The sequence below is a fragment of the Entelurus aequoreus genome, linkage group LG06 (assembly GCF_033978785.1).
Source record: "Entelurus aequoreus isolate RoL-2023_Sb linkage group LG06, RoL_Eaeq_v1.1, whole genome shotgun sequence".
Classification (NCBI taxonomy): Eukaryota; Metazoa; Chordata; class Actinopteri; order Syngnathiformes; family Syngnathidae; genus Entelurus; species Entelurus aequoreus.
The window spans coordinates 78,272,394-78,291,642 of NC_084736.1; the positions used below are offsets into that span (position 1 = coordinate 78,272,394).

General features: G+C 38.2%; 2 protein-coding genes across 6 annotated transcripts in view; both read right to left on the bottom strand.

Moving 5' to 3' along the window:
• cdca2 (cell division cycle associated 2) overlaps positions 1–7,883 on the bottom strand; it is a 42,656-nt gene extending 34,773 nt beyond the window's left edge. For both annotated transcript variants that reach the window (XM_062051600.1, XM_062051599.1), the window contains exons 1-3: positions 7,527–7,883; positions 2,033–2,192; positions 1,802–1,938 (exon numbers count right to left, since the gene is read on the bottom strand). In XM_062051600.1, coding sequence (XP_061907584.1) covers positions 1,802–1,938; positions 2,033–2,192 — 297 coding nt within the window. In that variant the 5' untranslated portion in view covers positions 7,527–7,883. The remainder of the gene's footprint in view (positions 1–1,801; positions 1,939–2,032; positions 2,193–7,526) is intronic.
• Positions 7,884–9,627: 1,744 nt separating this feature from the next.
• The window catches only part of LOC133651675 (uncharacterized), a 43,933-nt gene continuing 34,311 nt past the window's right edge, over positions 9,628–19,249 (bottom strand). For all 4 annotated transcript variants that reach the window (XM_062049691.1, XM_062049690.1, XM_062049689.1 and 1 more), the window contains 3 exons: positions 18,547–18,676; positions 14,149–14,477; positions 9,628–10,745 (listed from right to left, as the gene is read on the bottom strand). In XM_062049691.1, coding sequence (XP_061905675.1) covers positions 10,620–10,745; positions 14,149–14,477; positions 18,547–18,676 — 585 coding nt within the window. In that variant the 3' untranslated portion in view covers positions 9,628–10,619. The remainder of the gene's footprint in view (positions 10,746–14,148; positions 14,478–18,546; positions 18,677–19,249) is intronic.

Sequence of the window (19,249 nt, forward strand, 5' to 3'; positions counted from 1 at the left end):
GATCTACGACTGCATGCGCGTCCACACCACAGATGGTGTCAAAAAACAAGTGAAGCACACCGAAGATGAATAATTTGAGGGATTTGTGGATGAGTAATAACTTCAGAAAGTGAGCTTTAAATGTTTATTTTGTGTGTTGTGTGACACTAACGTTCGAGCAACGTTGAGTTATTGATGTTGCTATTGCTCTGCACTATTTTGAGTGTTACTATTTTTGTGATTGCACATTTGCACATTACATTTTGGGAGTGAACAGAGTTGTTAGAACGCTGGTTTGTGATATATTATTAAAGTTTGACTGACCTATCTGACTGTTTTTTTGACATTCCCTTTAGCGTAGCGTAGGTGCGGCTAATAACACGGGGCGGCTAATAGGTAAACAAAGTTTTGAAATATGCCATTCGTTGAAGGTGCGGCTAATAACACGCCGGGGCGGCTTATGGTGCGGAAAATACGGTAGGTGTTGTTAGCTGATGATAACGATTTGGATAGCTAATCATTTAATATAGAATTTTTTTTAAATGCATTCTAAATATTAGAAGGGTTTTTGTTGTGGCAGTCGATTTGTGAGTGGAATGTTATCAAAATATAATTCCTAGCACCAATGAAAACTAGGGATGTCCGATAATGGCTTTTTGCCGATATCCGATATTGTCCAACTCTTTAATTACCGATACCGATATCAACCGATATATGCAGTCGTGGAATTAACACATTATTATGCCTAATTTGGACAACCATGTATGGTGAAGATAAGGTACCGTAATTTCCGGACTATAAGCCGCACCTGACTATAAGCCGCACCAGCTAAATTTAGGGGAAAATACAGATTGCTCCACATATAAGCCGCACCCGACTATAAGCCGCAGGGTTTTGATGTGTAATTAGCGTAGTATATAGGGGTTCCTGCTACCACGGAGGGGATTGTCGGGACAGAGATGACTGTTTGGGAACGCAAAGCGTCCCATTTATTAACAATAAATCTTTCAATCAAACTTTCACATCTTTGACATGGCGAACAGCATTCGTGCAGAGTACAAATAATACAACGGTGCAAATTAATACAAAGTGCTCGCCTGTACGTTATCAAAATAACCAGCCTACCGGTATATGAAAAGTCAGTCTTTAATCATTGTGTCATCGTCTTCCTCCTGCGTACTAAAACCACCGAAATCCTCTTCGTCGGTGTCGAAAAAGAACAGGCCGTAAATAAGCCGCACCCTTGTATAAGCCGCAGGGACCAGAACGAGGGGAAAAAGTAGCGGCTTATAGTCCGGAAATTACGGTACTTTTAAAAAAAAATTAAAAAAATTCTTGAATAAAAAAGAAAGTAAAACAATATAAAAACAGTTACATAGAAACTAGTAATTAATGAAAATGAGTAAAATTAACTGTTAAAGGTTAGTACTATTAGTGGACCAGCAGCACGCACAATCATGTGTGCTTACGGACTGTATCCCTTGCAGACTGTATTGATATATATTGATATATAATGTAGGAACCAGAATATTGATAACAGAAAGAAATGGGGGGAGGGAGGTTTTTTGGGTTGGTGCACTAATTGTAAGTGTATCTTGTGTTTTTTATGTTGATTTAATAAAAAAAAATAAAAAAACAAACAAAAAAAACCCGATACAGATAATAAAAAAAACGATACCGATAATTTCCGATATTACATTTTAACGCATTTATCGGCCGATAATATCGGCAGGCCGATATTATCGGACATCCCTAATCAAAACTAGAACGTCTTCATAACACGCGACAAGGAAAATATTTATTTGCTGTGACTGCTTCTCACCTGTGGAGTCCGAAGTTTTGGTGAGTCCTTCATTCTCTGCTGGGCAATAAATCGAATGAGAGAATTGGTTTCTGGGGAGCCCCTCGCACCGACATTGGACCTTCTTCTTGCCTTTAATTGTGCCAAACGAGACTTTTCTGGTGGAGGAGGCAAAAACAGTGGTCACATTTGCATGAGTCTTTTTAAAAAAAAAAAAAAAAAAAGCAGATACACCTGTGCCACAATGCTCACCTGTGTGTCCTGATGAGGTCGGGGTGAAACTTTGGACAGAAATACCAAACTGTGACGGTGTATGAAAATTAAGAGGGGCTGGACTATTCCTTAAAACAGGAGCAGAGTCATCTTGGGAAGGCTGCAACATTTTCTCCTTCTGGTCCGTCTCTTTGGCCATCTTCATAAAGCAATATGTGGGTTAATGTCAACACAGGATGATAAACACTTACCATAATTAACTCACAATATACAGTCGTGGTCAAAAGTTGACATACACTTGTAAAGAACAATGTCATGGCTGTCTTGAGTTGCCAATCATTTCTACAACTCTTTATTTCTTGATTGGCGCACATACTTGTTGGTCACCAAAAAACATTCATGAAGTTTGGTTCTTTTATGAATTCATTATAGGTCTACTGAAAATGTGAGAAAATGTGCTGGGTCAAAAGTATACGTACAGCAATGTTAATATTAGCTTACATGTCCCTTGGCAAGTTCCACTGCAATAAGGCACTTTTTGTAGCCATCCACAAGCTTCTGCTTGAATTTTTGACCACTCTTCTTGACAAAATTGGTGCGCTTCAGCTAAATGTGTTGGTTTTTCTGACATGGACTTGTTTCTTCAGCATTGTCCACACGTTTAAGTCAGGACTTTGGGAAGGCCATTCTAAAACTTTCATTCTAGCCCGGGGGTCGGCAACCCGCGGCTCTAGAGCCGCATGCGGCTCTTTAGCGCCGCCCTAGTGGCTCTCTGGAGCTTTTTCAAAAATGTATGAAAAATGGAAAAAGAGGGGGAAAAAATATATTTTTTGTTTTAATTTGGTTTCTGTAGGAGGACAAACATGACACAAACCTCCCTAATTGTTATAAATCACACTGTTTATATTAAACATGCTTCACTGATTCGAGTATTTGGCAAGCGCCGTTTTGTCCTACTAATTTTGGCGGTACTTGAACTCACCGGCGGTACTTGAACTCACCGTAGTTTGTTTACGATGTATAACTTTCTCCGACTTTCTAGGACGTGTTTTATCATTATGCCACTTCTTTTTCTGTTTCATTTTGTCCACCAAACTTTTAACGTTGTGCATGAGTGCACAAAGGTGAGTTTTGTCGATGTTATTGACTTGTGTGGAGTGCTAATCAGACATATTTAGCCACTGCTTGACTGCAAGCTAATCGATGCTAACATGCTATTTAGGCTAGCTATATGTACATATTGCATCATTATGCCTCATGTGTAGGTATATTTGAGGTCATTTAGTTTCCTTTAAGTCATCTTAATTCAATTTATATCTCATGACACACTATCTGTATGTAAAATGGCTTTAAATTTTTTGCGGCTCCAGACAGATTTGTTTTTGTATTTTTGGTCCAATATGGCTCTTTCAACATTTTGGGTTGCCGACCCCTGTTCTAGCCTGATTTAGCCATTCCTTTACCACTATTTACGTGTGTTTGGGGTCATTGTCCTGTTGGAACACCCAACCGCGCCCAAGACCCAACCTCCGGGCTGATGATTTCAGGTTGTCCTGAAGAATTTGGAGGTAATCCTCCTTTTTCATTGTCCCATTTACTCTCTGTAAAGCACCAGTTCCATTGGCAGCAAAACAGGCCACCATGCTTGATGGTAGGAATGGTGTTCCTGGGATTGAAGCCCTCACCTTTTCGCCTCCAAACATATTGCTGGGTATTGTGGCCAAACAGCTCAATTTTTGTTTCATCTGACCACAGAACTTTCCTCCAGAAGGTCTTATCTTTGTCCATGTGATGTCAGATGGAACAAAAATTAAAAACTGTTTGGCCACAATAAAAATAATAATAATAATAATGAATTAGATTTTATATCGCGCTTTTCTATTATTAGATACTCAAAGCGCTCACAGAGGGAACCCATCATTCATTCACACCTGGTGGTGGTAAGCTACATTTGTAGCCACAGCTGCCCCTGGGGTAGACTGACGGAAGCGAGGCTGCCAGTTTGTGCCTACGGCCCCTCCAATACCCAGCAATATGTTTGGAGGAGAAAAGGTGAGGCCTTTAATCCCAGGAACACCATGCCGACCGTCAAGCATGGTGGTGGTAGTATTATGCTCTGGGCCTGTTTTGCTGCCAATGGAACTGGTGCTTTACAGAGAGTAAATGGGACAATGAAAAAGGAGGATTACCTCCAAGTTCTTCAGGACAAACTAAAATCATCAGCCTGGAGGTTGGGTCTTGGGCACAGTTGGGTGTTCCAACAGGACGATGACCCCAAACTAGGGGTGTAACAGTACGTGTATTTGTATTGAACCGTTTCGGTACGGGGGTTCCGGTTCGGAAGTGTACTGAACGAGTTTCCACACGGACATATTAAGTAGCGTAACGCACATTGTGTAAACAATGCACACCACACGGCATGCTAGCAACGACCGGGACTGACCATACGTCCTATTTTCACCGGACATGTCCTCTTTTGCAGGGCTGTCAGGGCGGAGTTTCTTAAATGCCTCAAATGTCCGGCATTTTGAGTTAGGGTTGCGTGTATTTTCAATGTACGTTCAGGGTTAAGAAGGGGTTGAAAACAAAACAAATTCTGCGCGCAGCAGCATTGGTGAGGGAGGGGCAGAGACAGAGAGAGCGAGAGTAGTGATGGGTCCGGCAACACCGATGCATCGGCGCATGCGTCGAGCTCATAGAGCAAAACCCTGTGTCGGTGCGCGTACCGCTTTTAGAAAGTCACGTGACCGATACGCGAACGGTGTCGCACTGACGCCTCCTCTGTGCCCTGTGAGCGGGTCTTTTCTACAGCCGGAGAAATAATAACTAAGAAGAGAAATCGTCTAAAATTGAATACGTTGGAAAAACTGGGTTTTTTTAAATAAAAATGTGTAAAAATAAAGATTAAAAAAATTCCCAGTCCACAAGCATCCTCATTCACAACACGTTCTCTTAGATTTCCATGTTATGATACATGTTCACATTATTTATTGACTGTATCTAAAAAAGATACAAATATATTTGTATTTAAATGAATATATGAAATAATCCTAAATGGCTTGGTTTATATTATTGTATATACTAGGTCATAAAATCAGTGTTAGTTGAGTCAGTCCATAGGCTGCCTGTAGGGATTTTTAATGTCCAGCAGATGTCAGTATTTAGTGACACAGTATCGACACAGTATCAATACAGTTTTGCAATGTGTCGAAACTAGGGATGTCCGATAATGGCTTTTTGCCAATATCCGATATTGTCCAACTCTTTAATTACCGATACCGATATCAACCGATACCGATATCAACCGATATATGCAGTCGTGGAATTAACACATTATTATGCCTAATTTGGACAACCAGGTATGGTGAAGATAAGGTCCTTTTTAAAAAAAATAATAAAATAAAATAACTAAATTAAAAACATTTTCTTGAATAAAAAAGAAAGTAAAACAATATAAAAACAGTTACATAGAAACTAGTAATTAATGAAAATGAGTAAAATTAACTGTTAAAGGTTAGTACTATTAGTGGACCAGCAGCACGCACAATCATGTGTGCTTACGGACTGTATCCCTTGCAGACTGTATTGATATATATTGATATATAATGTAGGAACCAGAATATTAATAACAGAAAGAAATGGGGGGAGGGAGGTTTTTTGGGTTGGTGCACTAATTGTAAGTGTATCTTGTGTTTTTTATGTTGATTTAATAAAAAAATAAAATAAAAAAAACGATACAGATAATAAAAAAACCGATACCGATAATTTCCGATATTACATTTTAACGCATTTATCGACATCCCTAGTCGAAACGCTTCATGACGCCTCATCAACCCATCACTAAGCGAGAGAGTTATGACAAACGCGCATGCGTCGCCAGGCTCTGCTTTTTATCCATAGATTTATCTGATTTATCTTTTTATTATCTATAGCAGGGGTGTCAAAAGTGTGCCCCGGAGGCCATTTGCGGCCCACATCTAATGTTTTAAAGGCCCACGGCACATTCTAAAAATACTATTAAAATAAACAAAAACATAACAAAAGTAAAATAAAAAAAGCTTAAAGGTTAAATGTAATTTAGAAAAAGTTGCAATGTTGACTAATAAAACAAAGCTGTTTTTTTTCTTCTTTCAAACTGTCATTGCTCAAAACATAATATTGAATCAAAATCAATGTTATTGTGAATTTTTGACCTATCTAAGGTTCCCATTACTTCACATCAAATATTCCACTAAGAAAAATATATTTGGTGAAAGATTTTGCAAATTTGGTAAATAAATAACCAAAAAATTTATATTTTGTTTAGAGATGTCCGATGGCCGATAAATGCTTTAAAATGTAATATCGTAAATTATCGGTATCGTTTTTTTTTAATTAAATCAACATAAAAAACACAAGATACACTTACAATTAGCGCACCAACCCAAAAAACCTCCCTCCCCCATTTACACTGATTCACACAAAAGGGTTGTTTCTTTCTGTTATTAATATTCTGGTTCCTACATTATATATCAATATATATCAATACAGTCTGCAAGGGATACAGTCCGTAAGCACACATGATTGTGCGTGCTGCTGGTCCACTAATAGTACTAACCTTTAACAGTTAATTTTACTCATTTTCATTAATTACTAGTTTCTATGTAACTGTTTTTATATTGTTTTACTTTCTTTTTTATTCAAGAAAATGTTTTTAATTTATTTATCTTATTTTATTAATATTTTTTATAAAGGACCTTATTTTTATCATACCTGGTTGTCCAAATTAGGCATAATAATGTGTTAATTCCACGACTGTATGTATCAGTATCGGTTGACATCGGTATCATTAATTAAAGAGTTGGACAATATCGGAATAACGGATATCGGCAAAAAGCCATTATCGGACATCCCTAATTTTGTTGTTTTCTTACTGTACCGAAAATGAACCGAACCGTGACCTCTAAACCGAGGTACGTACCGAACCTACATTTTTGTGGTCAAACACACGTCAAAAGTGGTAAAGGAATGGCTAAACCAGGCTAGAATGAAGGTTTTAGAATGGCCTTCCCAAAGTCCGGACTTAAACGTGTGGACAATGCTGAAGAAACAAGTCCATGTCAGAAAAACCAACACATTTAGCTGAACTGCACCAATTTTGTCAAGAGGAGTGGTAAAAAATTCAAGCAGAAGCTTGTGGATGGCTACCAAAAGTGCCTTAAAGCAGGTAAACTTGCCAAGGGACATGTAAGCAAATATTAACATTGCTGTATGTATACTTTTGATTTGCTCACATTTTCAGTAGACCCATAATAAATTCATAAAAGAACCAAACTTCATGAATGTTTTTTTTTTGTGACCAACAAGTATGTGCTCCAATCACTCTATCAAAAAAAAATAAAGAGTTGTATAAATGATTGGGAAACTCAAGACAGCCATGACATGATGTTCTTTACAAGTGTATGTTGCAAAGATTGCTAGAATATTCGAGGCTAAGTTGCCATTGTTATTGATATGCAACAGTAGCGAGCATGAAGTGATACGAATTACTTACCGCTCAAACAAAGGGAAAGTCGTGTCGGTGAAAAAAAAGAGTTGTCACTAATTAATGTGATGTAAAAAAAAGACAAGTTAACGTGTAAGGTCAAATAAATAAATATATATATACACTAAACTATTTCCGTGTGCGGTTCAAATGACGCTCCACAACTAACGCCGTCAGTGGGCTACATTTGGATTCGTCCGCATTACGCGTTCACACTTCCAAAACGCGCTCTCATTTTACTCCCAAAAACGTAAATATATCGAGCAGGAACACAGCAAATTGGTGTTTTAAATACATAAAAGTGGAGAATGCACGGCCACTTAACGTCCAAACGTCGCGGTTCCGAACAAGAAATAGCGCGGTACGAATTGTCCAATAGAAATACGGCAACGTACCTCGTGACCGGAAAATCCAGCTCGGCTTCCGGTTCTTTTTATTTTATTTTTGTTTAATTTTATAAACCTTTATTTATAAATTGCAACATTTACAAACAGTTGAGAAATAATAATCAAAATAAGTACAAAAAAAGTACAAAAACAGTACAGAAACAGCGCCAGGTGGTTGTAAACTCAAGAGTAACACATTTTAAAAAATATATATATATATATATAAATATATATATATAACAAACAAAGTGCAAAGTCATAGGCTCACACAATTTCAGTAAATAATTTCAAATTTTGGTTGTTAGAGGCATAGACATGTTATAAGTAGACGCAGCATTGGCTGCTGTGACGCGAGAAATTGGGCCGCCATCTTGAAGTGGTGACGAGGAGTCGGCGAGCAGCCTGCCCTAAACTGACAGTTGACAGGTTTTTTGATTGATTGATTGAAACTTTTATTAGTAGATTGCACAGTACAGTACATATTCCGTACAATTAACCACTAAATGGGAACACCCCAATACGTTTTTCAACTTGTTTAAGTCGGGGTCCACGTTAATCAATTCATGGTAGAATTATTATTGACAAATAGTAATGTACAAAAACAGTACAAATCAGCGGCAGGGGGTTGTAAACTCAATAAAGTAACTAAAATAGAATGCAAAATATATACACATATCTGAGGCTCCAGCACTCCCCGCGACCCCAAAAGGGACAAGCGGTAGAAAATGGATGGATGGATCTTTACACAAAGTAACTAAGAATGATATTAATAGAGTAATATACTATTTTTTTTTACATTTATATTTGAAGGCTATGGCTGTATGGTTGGTAGAGTGGCCGCGCCAGCAACTTGAGGGTTCCAGGTTCGATCCCCGCTTCCGCCATACTAGTCACTGCCGTCGTGTCCTTGGGGCAAGACACTTTACCTACCTGCTCCCAGTGCCACCCACACTGGTTTAAATGTAACTTAGATATTGGGTTTCACTATGTAAAAGTGCCTTGAGTCACTAGAGAAAAGCGCTATATAACTATAATTCACTTCACAAGGCTATGATTCGGTAGTGACGAGTTTGGGGAGAGGACAAACATTCCCAAAAATTCTGAAAATACAATTTGACTGTTCTTTCTACAGAAATGTGTACTTCAGATATTGTACAATATAGTTTTAAAAATATAACTTACAAAACTTTGAATCAATTTGGTTGATTGGCCCATATATTTTTTCTATCGATTTCAATTTGAACTATTTTTTGTCCTTTTTCTGTTGCTGCCAGAGACGCCTTATATTCCCCACGAGGATGAATTAAGTTTTCTGAATCTGAATCCATCAGTCAAAGAGCAGAAACTACAACAGTTAACTGCTAAAAAAACCCCTCAAATAACATTATTATTTTATATCCAGTCATAGTATTAAATGGGACACCAGGCTTTCTTCTCCGCCGCTCCCAGTCTGTGGAACGCTCTCCCTGACCACCTGAGGGCACCACAGACTGTGGATGCTTTTAAAAAAGGCTCAAAAACCATTCTTTAAAAAAAAAGAAGCCTTTTTTTAGATATATGCATACTAGTTTGAGCTATTTGGCTGTTATAGTTTTTATTTTTGTATTATCTTTTTATTTTTTTAATACACTGTAGCACTTTGAGGTGCTTTTTACAAATACAATCTATTATTATTATTATTATTAAACAAAAATGAAAAAAATGATAGTCAGGAGCTTGTCAGGCCACAACACTTTTTATTGGCCAGTGGGACATTGTAGTTAAACAATTAGGCACAATGTAAATAAATAAAGACAGCTGACATGTTGATACTATATAATAAATGACAACTGGGAATCTTGACAAAAAGAGGTGCAATACCATAATATGCAACTTTGATTCTCAGGGTATTTCACGTTATGAAGTGACATAACCTCGTCTACCAGCGCTGTCCTTTAAAAAGTTAATTTTTTTTTTACATGACTTATTGTGATACACTGAGCCGCTTTCACAAGCTATGTTCCTACTGACATGAACACCAAGTACATTAGCACACCAAGTTTTTCAAAAAAGACATTTGTAGACAAAACATACAGACAAATAATGTTGGCAAGTGGGTATCTGAAGCGAAACAATGCAATCATGTCTCATCCTTAAACAAAAAAATCCAGGTTTTCCAAGTAGAAAACATTTTTTTTTACATATCTACTGCAGTACATATGTAATATTTTTAGGGCTGCAACAACTAATCGATTAAAATCAATTATAAAAATAGTTGCCGATTAATTTAGTCATCGATTCGTTGGATCTATGCTATGCGCATGCGCAGAAGCTTTTAAAAAAAAAAAAATATATATATATATATATATATATATATATATTTTTTTTTTAATAAACCTTTATTTATAAACTGCAACATGTACAAACAGCTGAGAAACAATTATCAAAATAAGTATGGTGCCAGTATGCTGTTTTTTTTTCAAAAAAATACTTGAAAGGATAGAAATGTAGTTTGTCTCTTTTATCCGATTATTAATCGATTAATCGAAGTAATAATCGACAGATTAATCGATTGCCAAATTAATCGTTAGTTGCAGCCCTAAATATTTTATTAAAAAATGATCAATCAGAAATATCCATTTAGTGATAACCTAAAATGTACTGTCCATTTATTGTCCATTATGCAAAATTAGCATCATACGTAGAGATGACAGGGTTGTTTTGGCCAAAGGGTCATTTAAATGTTCCATATTTTTTTCAGCACACGGTACACAGTAGTTAAAAACGAAGTATTAAATCTTCCATTTTCCTCTTGCTTTGCTGCTCCGGATCTTACACAAACGTCCCAAAAATAAAACCCACTCTGTAAAGACAAAAGAGAACATATTTTTAAACAGTGAGAAAAATTCACAAATAATATTTAATCTCCAGCTGATTTCCAAACACCCCAAAAGTGCATATACATGTAAATTACATGTACTTGAATATGTTTTCATGCTTATGTTAACAACACACCTGTTTTGTTTTTATAAACAAACATTTATCCACAATAATTAATGTGCCGTTATTAACCTACTCAGTGGCCTAGTGGTTTAGAGCTAGGGATGTCCGATAATGGCTTTTTGCCGATATCCGATATGCCGATATTGTCCAACTCTTTAATTACCGATACCGATATCAACCGATATATACAGTCGTGGAATTAACACATTATTATGCCTAATTTGTACAACCAGGTATGGTGAAGATAAGGTACTTTTTAAAAAAATGAATCAAATAAAATAAGATAAATAAATTAAAAACATTTTCTTGAATAAAAAAGAAAGTCAAACAATATAAAAACAGTTACATAGAAACTAGTAATTAATGAAAATGAGTAAAATTAACTGTTAAAGGTTAGTATTATTAGTGGACCAGCAGCACACACAATCATGTGTGCTTACGGACTGTATCCCTTGCAGACTGTATTGATATATTTTGATATATAATGTAGGAACCAGAATATTAATAACAGAAAGAAACAACCCTTTTGTGTGAATGAGTGTAAATGGGGGAGGGAGGTTTTTTGGGTTGGTGCACTAATTGTAAGTGTATCTTGTGTTTTTTATGTGGATTTAATAAAAATAAAATAAATAATAATAATAAAATAAAAAACCCCGATACTGATAATAAAAAAAACGATACTGATAATTTCCGATATTACATTTTAACGCATTTATCGGCCGATAATATCGGCAGACCGATATTATCGGACATCTCTAGTTAGAGCAGTGGTTCTTAACCTTGTTAGAGGTACTGAACCCCACCAGTTTCATATGCGCATTCACCGAACCCTTCTTTAGTGAAAAAATAAATTAAAATAAATTAAAATTCAAGACAAAGTTATGTTTTTGGTAACACTTTAGTATGGGGAACATATTCTAAGTAACAAAGACTTAATTTAGAGTTTTTGGTTAGGGTTAGGGCCAGGGTTATAATAAGGCCATGCCGAATAAGGCATTAATAAGTACTTAATAATGACTAGTTAAGAGCCAATATGTTACTAATTTGCATGTTAATAAGTAACTAATTAATGGTGAATATGTTCCCCATACTAAAGTGTTCCCATGCTTTTTTTACTGGTGCATAAAATGAACCGTGTATGAACATCACCTTGTTCAAAGAACAAAACCAACAGTGCATAAACTCACAACAAATTACACACCTGCAAACCAGTCAGCTGTTGCCATATCCGTAACACGCCGATAGGGAGAACTTTGTATTTACACTATGAGTCGGGTGTGTCTTGACCTCCGCCGAACCCCGAGCCTGACTCACCGAACCCCTAGGGTTCGATCGAACCCAGGTTAAGAACCACTGGGTGAGTTCAACCCCCGGTCGAGTCATACCAAAGACTATAAAAATGGGAGCCATTACCTCCCTGCTTGGCACTCAGCATCAAGGGTTGGAATTGGGGGTTAAATCACGAAACATGATTCCTGGGCACTGCTGCTGCTCACTGCTCCCCTCACCTCCCAGGGGGTGAACAAGGGTGATGGGTCAAATGCAGAGAATAATTTCGCCACACCTAGTGTGTGTGTGTGTGTGACAATCATTGCTACTTTAACTTTAACTTATATTCCTCCTTCCTGTTCTCTGGGTGTGTGTGCTAAGTCAGGAGAGCACATCCCTGACCATAAAAGGAGAAGTTAGTGTATAAGTGTCTGGAAAACAACTGCTTTGAGTCATAACTCAAATGTTGGCATTGCACTGCAAAAAGTGAAATCTAAGTAAGATTAAATATCTCAAATAAGGGTGATATTTGCTTATTTTCTGTCTGATAAGATAATTCTTCTCACTAAGCAGATTTTATGTTAGAGTGTTTTACTTGTTTTAAGGGTTTTGGTCCTAAATGATCTCAGTAAGATATTACAGCTTGTTGCTGAGATTTGATGACCTATATTGAGTAAAACATGCTTGAAACTAGAATATCAACTGTTGCAAAGCTGTGTCATCAACACTCACAAGTATAAAACTACCGTAATTTCCGGACTATAAGCCGCTACTTTTTCCCCTCGTTCTGGTCCCTGCGGCTTATACAAGGGTGCGGCTTATTTACGGCCTGTTCTTCTCCAACACCGACAAAGAGGATTTGGGTGGTTTTAGTACGCAGGAGGAAGGCGATGACACAATGATTAAAGACTGACTTTTCATATACCGGTAGGCTGGTTATTTTGATAACGTACAGGCGAGCACTTTGTATTACTTTGCACCGTTGTATTATTTGTACTCTGCACGAATGCTGTTCGCCGTGTCCAAGATGTGAAAGTTTGATTGAATGATTGAAAGATTTATTGTTAATAAATGGGACGCTTTGCGTTCCCAAACAGTCATCTCTGTCCCGACAATCCCCTCCGTGGTAGCAGGAACCCCTATATACTACGCTAATTACACATCAAAACCCTGCGGCTTATAGTCGGGTGCGGCTTATATATGGAGCAATCTGTATTTTCCCCTAAATTTAGCTGGTGCGGCTTATAGTCAGGTGCGGCTTATAGTCCGGAAATTACTGTACTTTTTTAAAGTAATAATTTCTTAGGCATGAAAAAAAAAATCATGATGCCGAACGCATATCATTATTTCAAGATAATGGCACTAGCATTCACTTAATTTAAGAATATTTTTCAACATATTGAGCAAAAAGGTCTCATTTTTTTTCTACCAAGAAAAGTGCACTTGTTATTAGTGAGAATATACTTATTTTAAGGTATTTTGGGGTTCAATGAGGTTAGCTAATTTTACTTGTTTTGGAAAGTCTTGACAAGCCGCATTTTCTTGTTCTATTGGCAAATAATTTTGCTTAGTTCAAGTAAAATACCCCTAATTTTTTTCTTTTTTTTTTAACACTGACTTTTTGCAGTGTGAGCTAGACAGGTAGTCTTTTCTCAAGGATATGGTTATCACTTTTGCATTCTGAAGTCCCAATTAGTCCCTGCGAATATCAAACTGTGTGTGACTATCATTGGTACTTTAACTTTAATGTGCTATTTTTAAGTGTGCACAATACTTGTCGGTTGAATACTTCATGCTTTTTTTGTGCTCAAATTTCTGATGGAGAGTTCCAACATGTGGCTTAGCGTCTTCCATATTGTGATGTTTGGTTGTGCAGCCTGTCACTACCGCATCATTCTAGGTTAAATATGTTACATTCTTTAAATCAGTTAAATTACAATGATGAATTAATCACATTCATTTTGACAGTCCTACTTTTAGTAAACCACATATACCTTTCCTTTGTCCTCCACTCGGTCTGCTGCCAGAGAGGGCATTCTGCATCTGCGAGGCATTGCAAGAACCGAGGAGGCTCCGAACCCCAGGGAACCGCCGAAGTCTGGCGGGTCTTGTGCGGCGTGAGGCTCATTCCTCTGAGGTTTCCTTAACACAGAGCGCAGCTTTAAGACTCCACCTGGTCTTGGGCTTTGAACTGGTGTCTCCCCCTTCTGCAACGGGGTGCTGGGAGGTAGGTGCTTATCATACAACTCCGGAGAAAGAGGACCTCCAAAATGCACTCGCTTCCTTTTGTTCTTTGCAGAAAGAGTTCCACAGGAATCTTCTTCTGTATGGACAAAAAAAACATGCCAGTTGTCAAATTAAAAACATTAAACTAGATCAGGCCTGGGCAATTATTTTGACTCAGGGGGCCAAATTTAGAGAGAGAAATGTGTCTGGGGGCCGGTATATCTGATTTGTAGGAAGACTAATACAAAACCTCACAATAATGTTTGAGTGAATGCTAAAAACGTCAAATGCAGAGGACAAATTTCACCACACTTAGTGTGTGTGTGACAGTCATTGGTACTTTAATTTTAACTTGACAGACTGCCTTAAAAAACGGAATGGAATTTTACATTTTTTTTAACTGAATGAGACACCCAGAATGTACAAAGAATGTGGGATTTACAATATTAACTATGAACGATAAAACACTGAATATTGACAACATATGAACGTCACACCCCCTCTTGATCGACATATTTTACAATCAAGCGAAATAGGAAAGTGAAGGAAAAAAAAACAAAAAACACCGACAATCTGATATATCACTAAGCCTTAGAACTTTGCTGTAAAAATCTCCTCCCGCGTCTGTCCCTGACACCCACATTTCAGGCTGCCCGCTCTAGAAACACTCTGTGGAAACGCTCTCCACCCCACATTGCTTGGTCCCTCGTCTGAGCTGCTGTGACTTAGATTACCATAGTAACTAATTAGACTACCATAATAACTAGTTGTGGAGGGAGAGTGTGATCAGCGCGCTTGCAGGAGCAAAAGTCACCGCCTCTGTCAATGCTGTTGAGGGCGGAGCACCATTGGCTAGGGGCGGGGCTTGTGCGGGATGGCGAGACACAGCTGGCAGGTGATTAGGGCTGCAACAACTAATCGATTAAAATCGATTACCAAAATAGTTGGCGATTAATTTAGTCATCGATTCGTTGGAACCATGCCGTGCGCATGCACGGAGGCTTTTTTTTTTTTTTTTGGTTCTTTTTTCGTTGTTGTTTTTTTTTGTTTTATAAACCTTTATTTATAAACTGCAACATTTACAAACAGCTGAGAAACAATAATCAAAATAAGTACAAAAACAGTACAAATCAACGCCAGGGCAGCGCTGAGGCTACGTCTCATGAGGTGGCGTAAGCTAGCCAATGATGTGTCATGTGCAGCTCACGTGACGACGGCGTCTCCTTTGCTGGAAAAATTAGAAAAATGGCGCGAGGAAAACACTACCGATAGTTTAGCGGAGAAACATCTTGAGGTTATTGCTTCAATGGAGAAAAGTGTACGACTTAAGTCGTCACTTTAAAGACTTCAAAGAAGACCGTTTCCTGCAAAATGGCACGGAAGTACAACATTGCTTCAGAAGCACCTGAAAAGGAAACATGTTGGAGCCATGGATGAAGGGAAGAACTCACAGTACGTAACTTTTTAAGTCCATAGTGGCAACAAGCATTCATGAGTTCAGCTTTTTTGTGAGTAACGTTAAAGTTATGCCTTTGTTGCAACGCGGGGCTGATAATGGGTCTCCGGCACATTTGACTCCGTTTTGAGAGAGAAAACACACGGTTACCAATTTGGAAATAAACGTAACGGACAGAAATATCTCAGGTTGGTTTCATAATGGATCAATGTAGCCGGGCTGATAAAGCTATATAAATATATTTAGATTTGAGTGACGCTTTAGTATAACTAAACGTTATGAAGGTGCTGGAATATTTCATGCTATTATTCAGAGGCAGCCTAAAATGAATCCTTTATTATTCACAACAGAAACGTGTACAATATCTGATTCAGTTCTGATGAGTTACATTTCTGTGTTATTATTGCTGTATGCTGCACCCCCAATGTCCACAACATGGTGCCAGTATGCTGGGTTTTTTCAATAAAATACTGGAAAGGATAGAAATGTAGTTGGTCTCTTTTATCCGAGTATTAATCGATTAATCGACGTAATAATCGACAGATTAATCGATTATCAAATTAATCGTTAGTTGCAGCCCTACAGGTGATTAGATTTCACAGGTGGTACGTGGTGATCTAATCACCTGCTGTCTTTAACAGTGAGCGGCCAGCGGAGGAGAGAGGGGGAGAGTCTGGAGAAAAGACATTTAAAAAGATTGTTCTTGGCATTACATGTACATTAAAGGCCTACTCAAAGCCACTACTACCGACCACGCAGTCTGATAGTTTATGTATCAATGATGAAATCTTAACATTGCAACACATGCCAATACGGCCGGGTTAACTTATAAAGTGCAATTTTAAATTTCCCGGGAAATATTCGGCTGAAAACGTGTCGGTATGATGACGTTTGCGCGTGACGTCACGGATTGAGCGGAAGTATTGGGACACCATTGTGTCCTAATACAAACAGCTGTTTTCATCGCAAAATTCCACAGTATTCTGGACATCTGTGTTGGTGAATCTTTTGCAATTTGTTTAATGGACAATGAAGACTGCAAAGAAGAAAGCTGTAGGTGGGATCGGTGTATTAGCGGCCGGCTGCAGCAACACAACCAGGAGGACTTTGAGTTGGATAGCAGACGCGCTACCGTGAGTACGCAGCTTTCTTCCAAACATTTGATCGCTTACCCGTCCGTGCGTGCCGCTATGTGCATGTCACGTACGTAACTTTGGGGAAATATATGTGCTGTATGAACTTTGCAGAAGTGAACTGTACTTTGGGCTGTGGGATTGAGTGTGTTGTGCGGGTGTTTGAGTTGTATTGGCGGGTTATATGGACGGGAGAGGGGAGGTGTTTGTTATGCGCAATTAATTTGTGGCATATTAAATATAAGCCTGGTGGTGTTGTGGCTAATAGAGTATATATACCGTAATTTCCGGACTATAAGCCGCTATTTTTCCCTCTCGTTCTGGTCCCTGCGGCTTATACAACGGTGCGGCTTATATACGGCCTGTTCTTCTCCGACACCGACGAAGAGGATTTGGGTGGTTTTAGTACGCAGGAGGAAGACGATGACACAATGATTAAAGACTGACTTTTCATATACCGGTAGGCTGGTTATTTTGATAACGTACAGGCGAGCACTTTGTATTACTTTGCACCGTTGTATTATTTGTACTCTGCACGAATGCTGTTCGCCATGTCAAAGATGTGAAAGTTTGATTGAATGATTGAAAGATTTATTGTTAATAAATGGGACGCTTTGCGTTCCCAAACAGTCATCTCTGTCCCGACAATCCCCTCCGTGGTAGCAGGAACCCCTATATACTACGCTAATTACACATCAAAACCCTGCGGCTTATAGTCGGGTGCGGCTTATATATGGAGCAATCTGTATTTTCCCCTAAATTTAGCTGGTGCGGCTTATAGTCCGGAAATTACGGTATGTCTTGTTTTATTTACTGTTTTAGTCATTCCCAGCTGAATATCAGGTCCCACCCGCCTCTCACAGCATCTTCTCTATCTGAATCGCTTCCACAGCCCTCTAATCCTTCACTTTCACTTTCCTCATCCACAAATCTTTCATCCTCGCTCAAATTAATGGGGTAATCGTCGCTTTCTCGGTCCGAATCGCTCTCGCTGCTGGTGTAAACAATGTGCAGATGTGAGGAGCTCCACAACCTGTGACGTCACGCTACTTCCGGTACAGGCAAGGCTTTTTTTTTTTACCAGCGACCAAATGTTGTGAACTTTATCGTCGATGTTCTCTACTAAATCCTTTCAGCAAAAATATGGCAATATCGCGAAATGATCAAGTATGACACATAGAATAGACCTGCTATCCCCTTTTAAATAAGAACATCTCATTTCAGTAGGCCTTTAAAACTGTTAAAACGGCACGCCTGGCTCCTGTGACGTGGTATCCGTGGAACGGGTAGGGAACGACGTCCACACTAGTACATCATGCAAAAGCGCAGATTCCAACCATTGAAATACTTTGTATAGTTCAAGACTTACGGCCATTTGAAAACATCACTGCACATCATAATGGCAGCTGCAGTTTACATATTAAAAAACTAAAACAATTATTTGGGAATGTCCGGCGGGTCAGATTGAAAAGCTTAATTTGCCCAGGCCTGAACGAGACATACTATTGTAATGTAGAGTCAGCTTTAACAGGTTTTAACCCAGATGGAAGACGACCAGAGAAGAGTGGGTGTTTTACCTGCTACTTTGATGTCTAGGAGAGACTGGAGAGACGAGATTTGAAAAGCTGAGGAAGACTCATCTTGTAAAGCTGACGTAAGGAAACTGGACCGTGCTTGGACGGGTCTTTGAGGTTCACCCACATCGTCCTGTTGAGAGAGAATATGTAAGTCGTTTTTTTTTGCACTTTCTCTATGTTTTGTATTGTTGCTGGTTTTGTTGCAATAATTATATCAGTTGGTTGTGGAATTTAATTATCGTTTTGAATCTATTACTTAGTTCTAATTTAATTTACATAACGGAGGTATTTCAACTACTAGTCTGCGCAAATTAAAAGTGACAAAATTCCATAAAAATAATTTGCATGTTTTCCATTTTTAAGTACCAATTCGGGCACCGTTCAAGCCCCGTTTCATAATAAATAATAATAATAATTACAGATGTCCGATAATATCGGCCGATATATGCGTTAAAATGTAATATCGGAAATTATCGGTATCGGGTTTTTTTATTGTCGGTATCGTTTTTTAAATTTTTTTTTTATTTTTTATTTTTTTTATTAAATCAACAAAAAACACAAGATACAATTAGTGCACCAACCCAAAAAACCTCCCTCCCACATTTACACTCATTCACACAAAAGGGTTGTTTCTTTCTGTTATTAATATTCTGGTTCCTACATTATATATCAATATATATCAATACAGTCTGCAAGGGATACA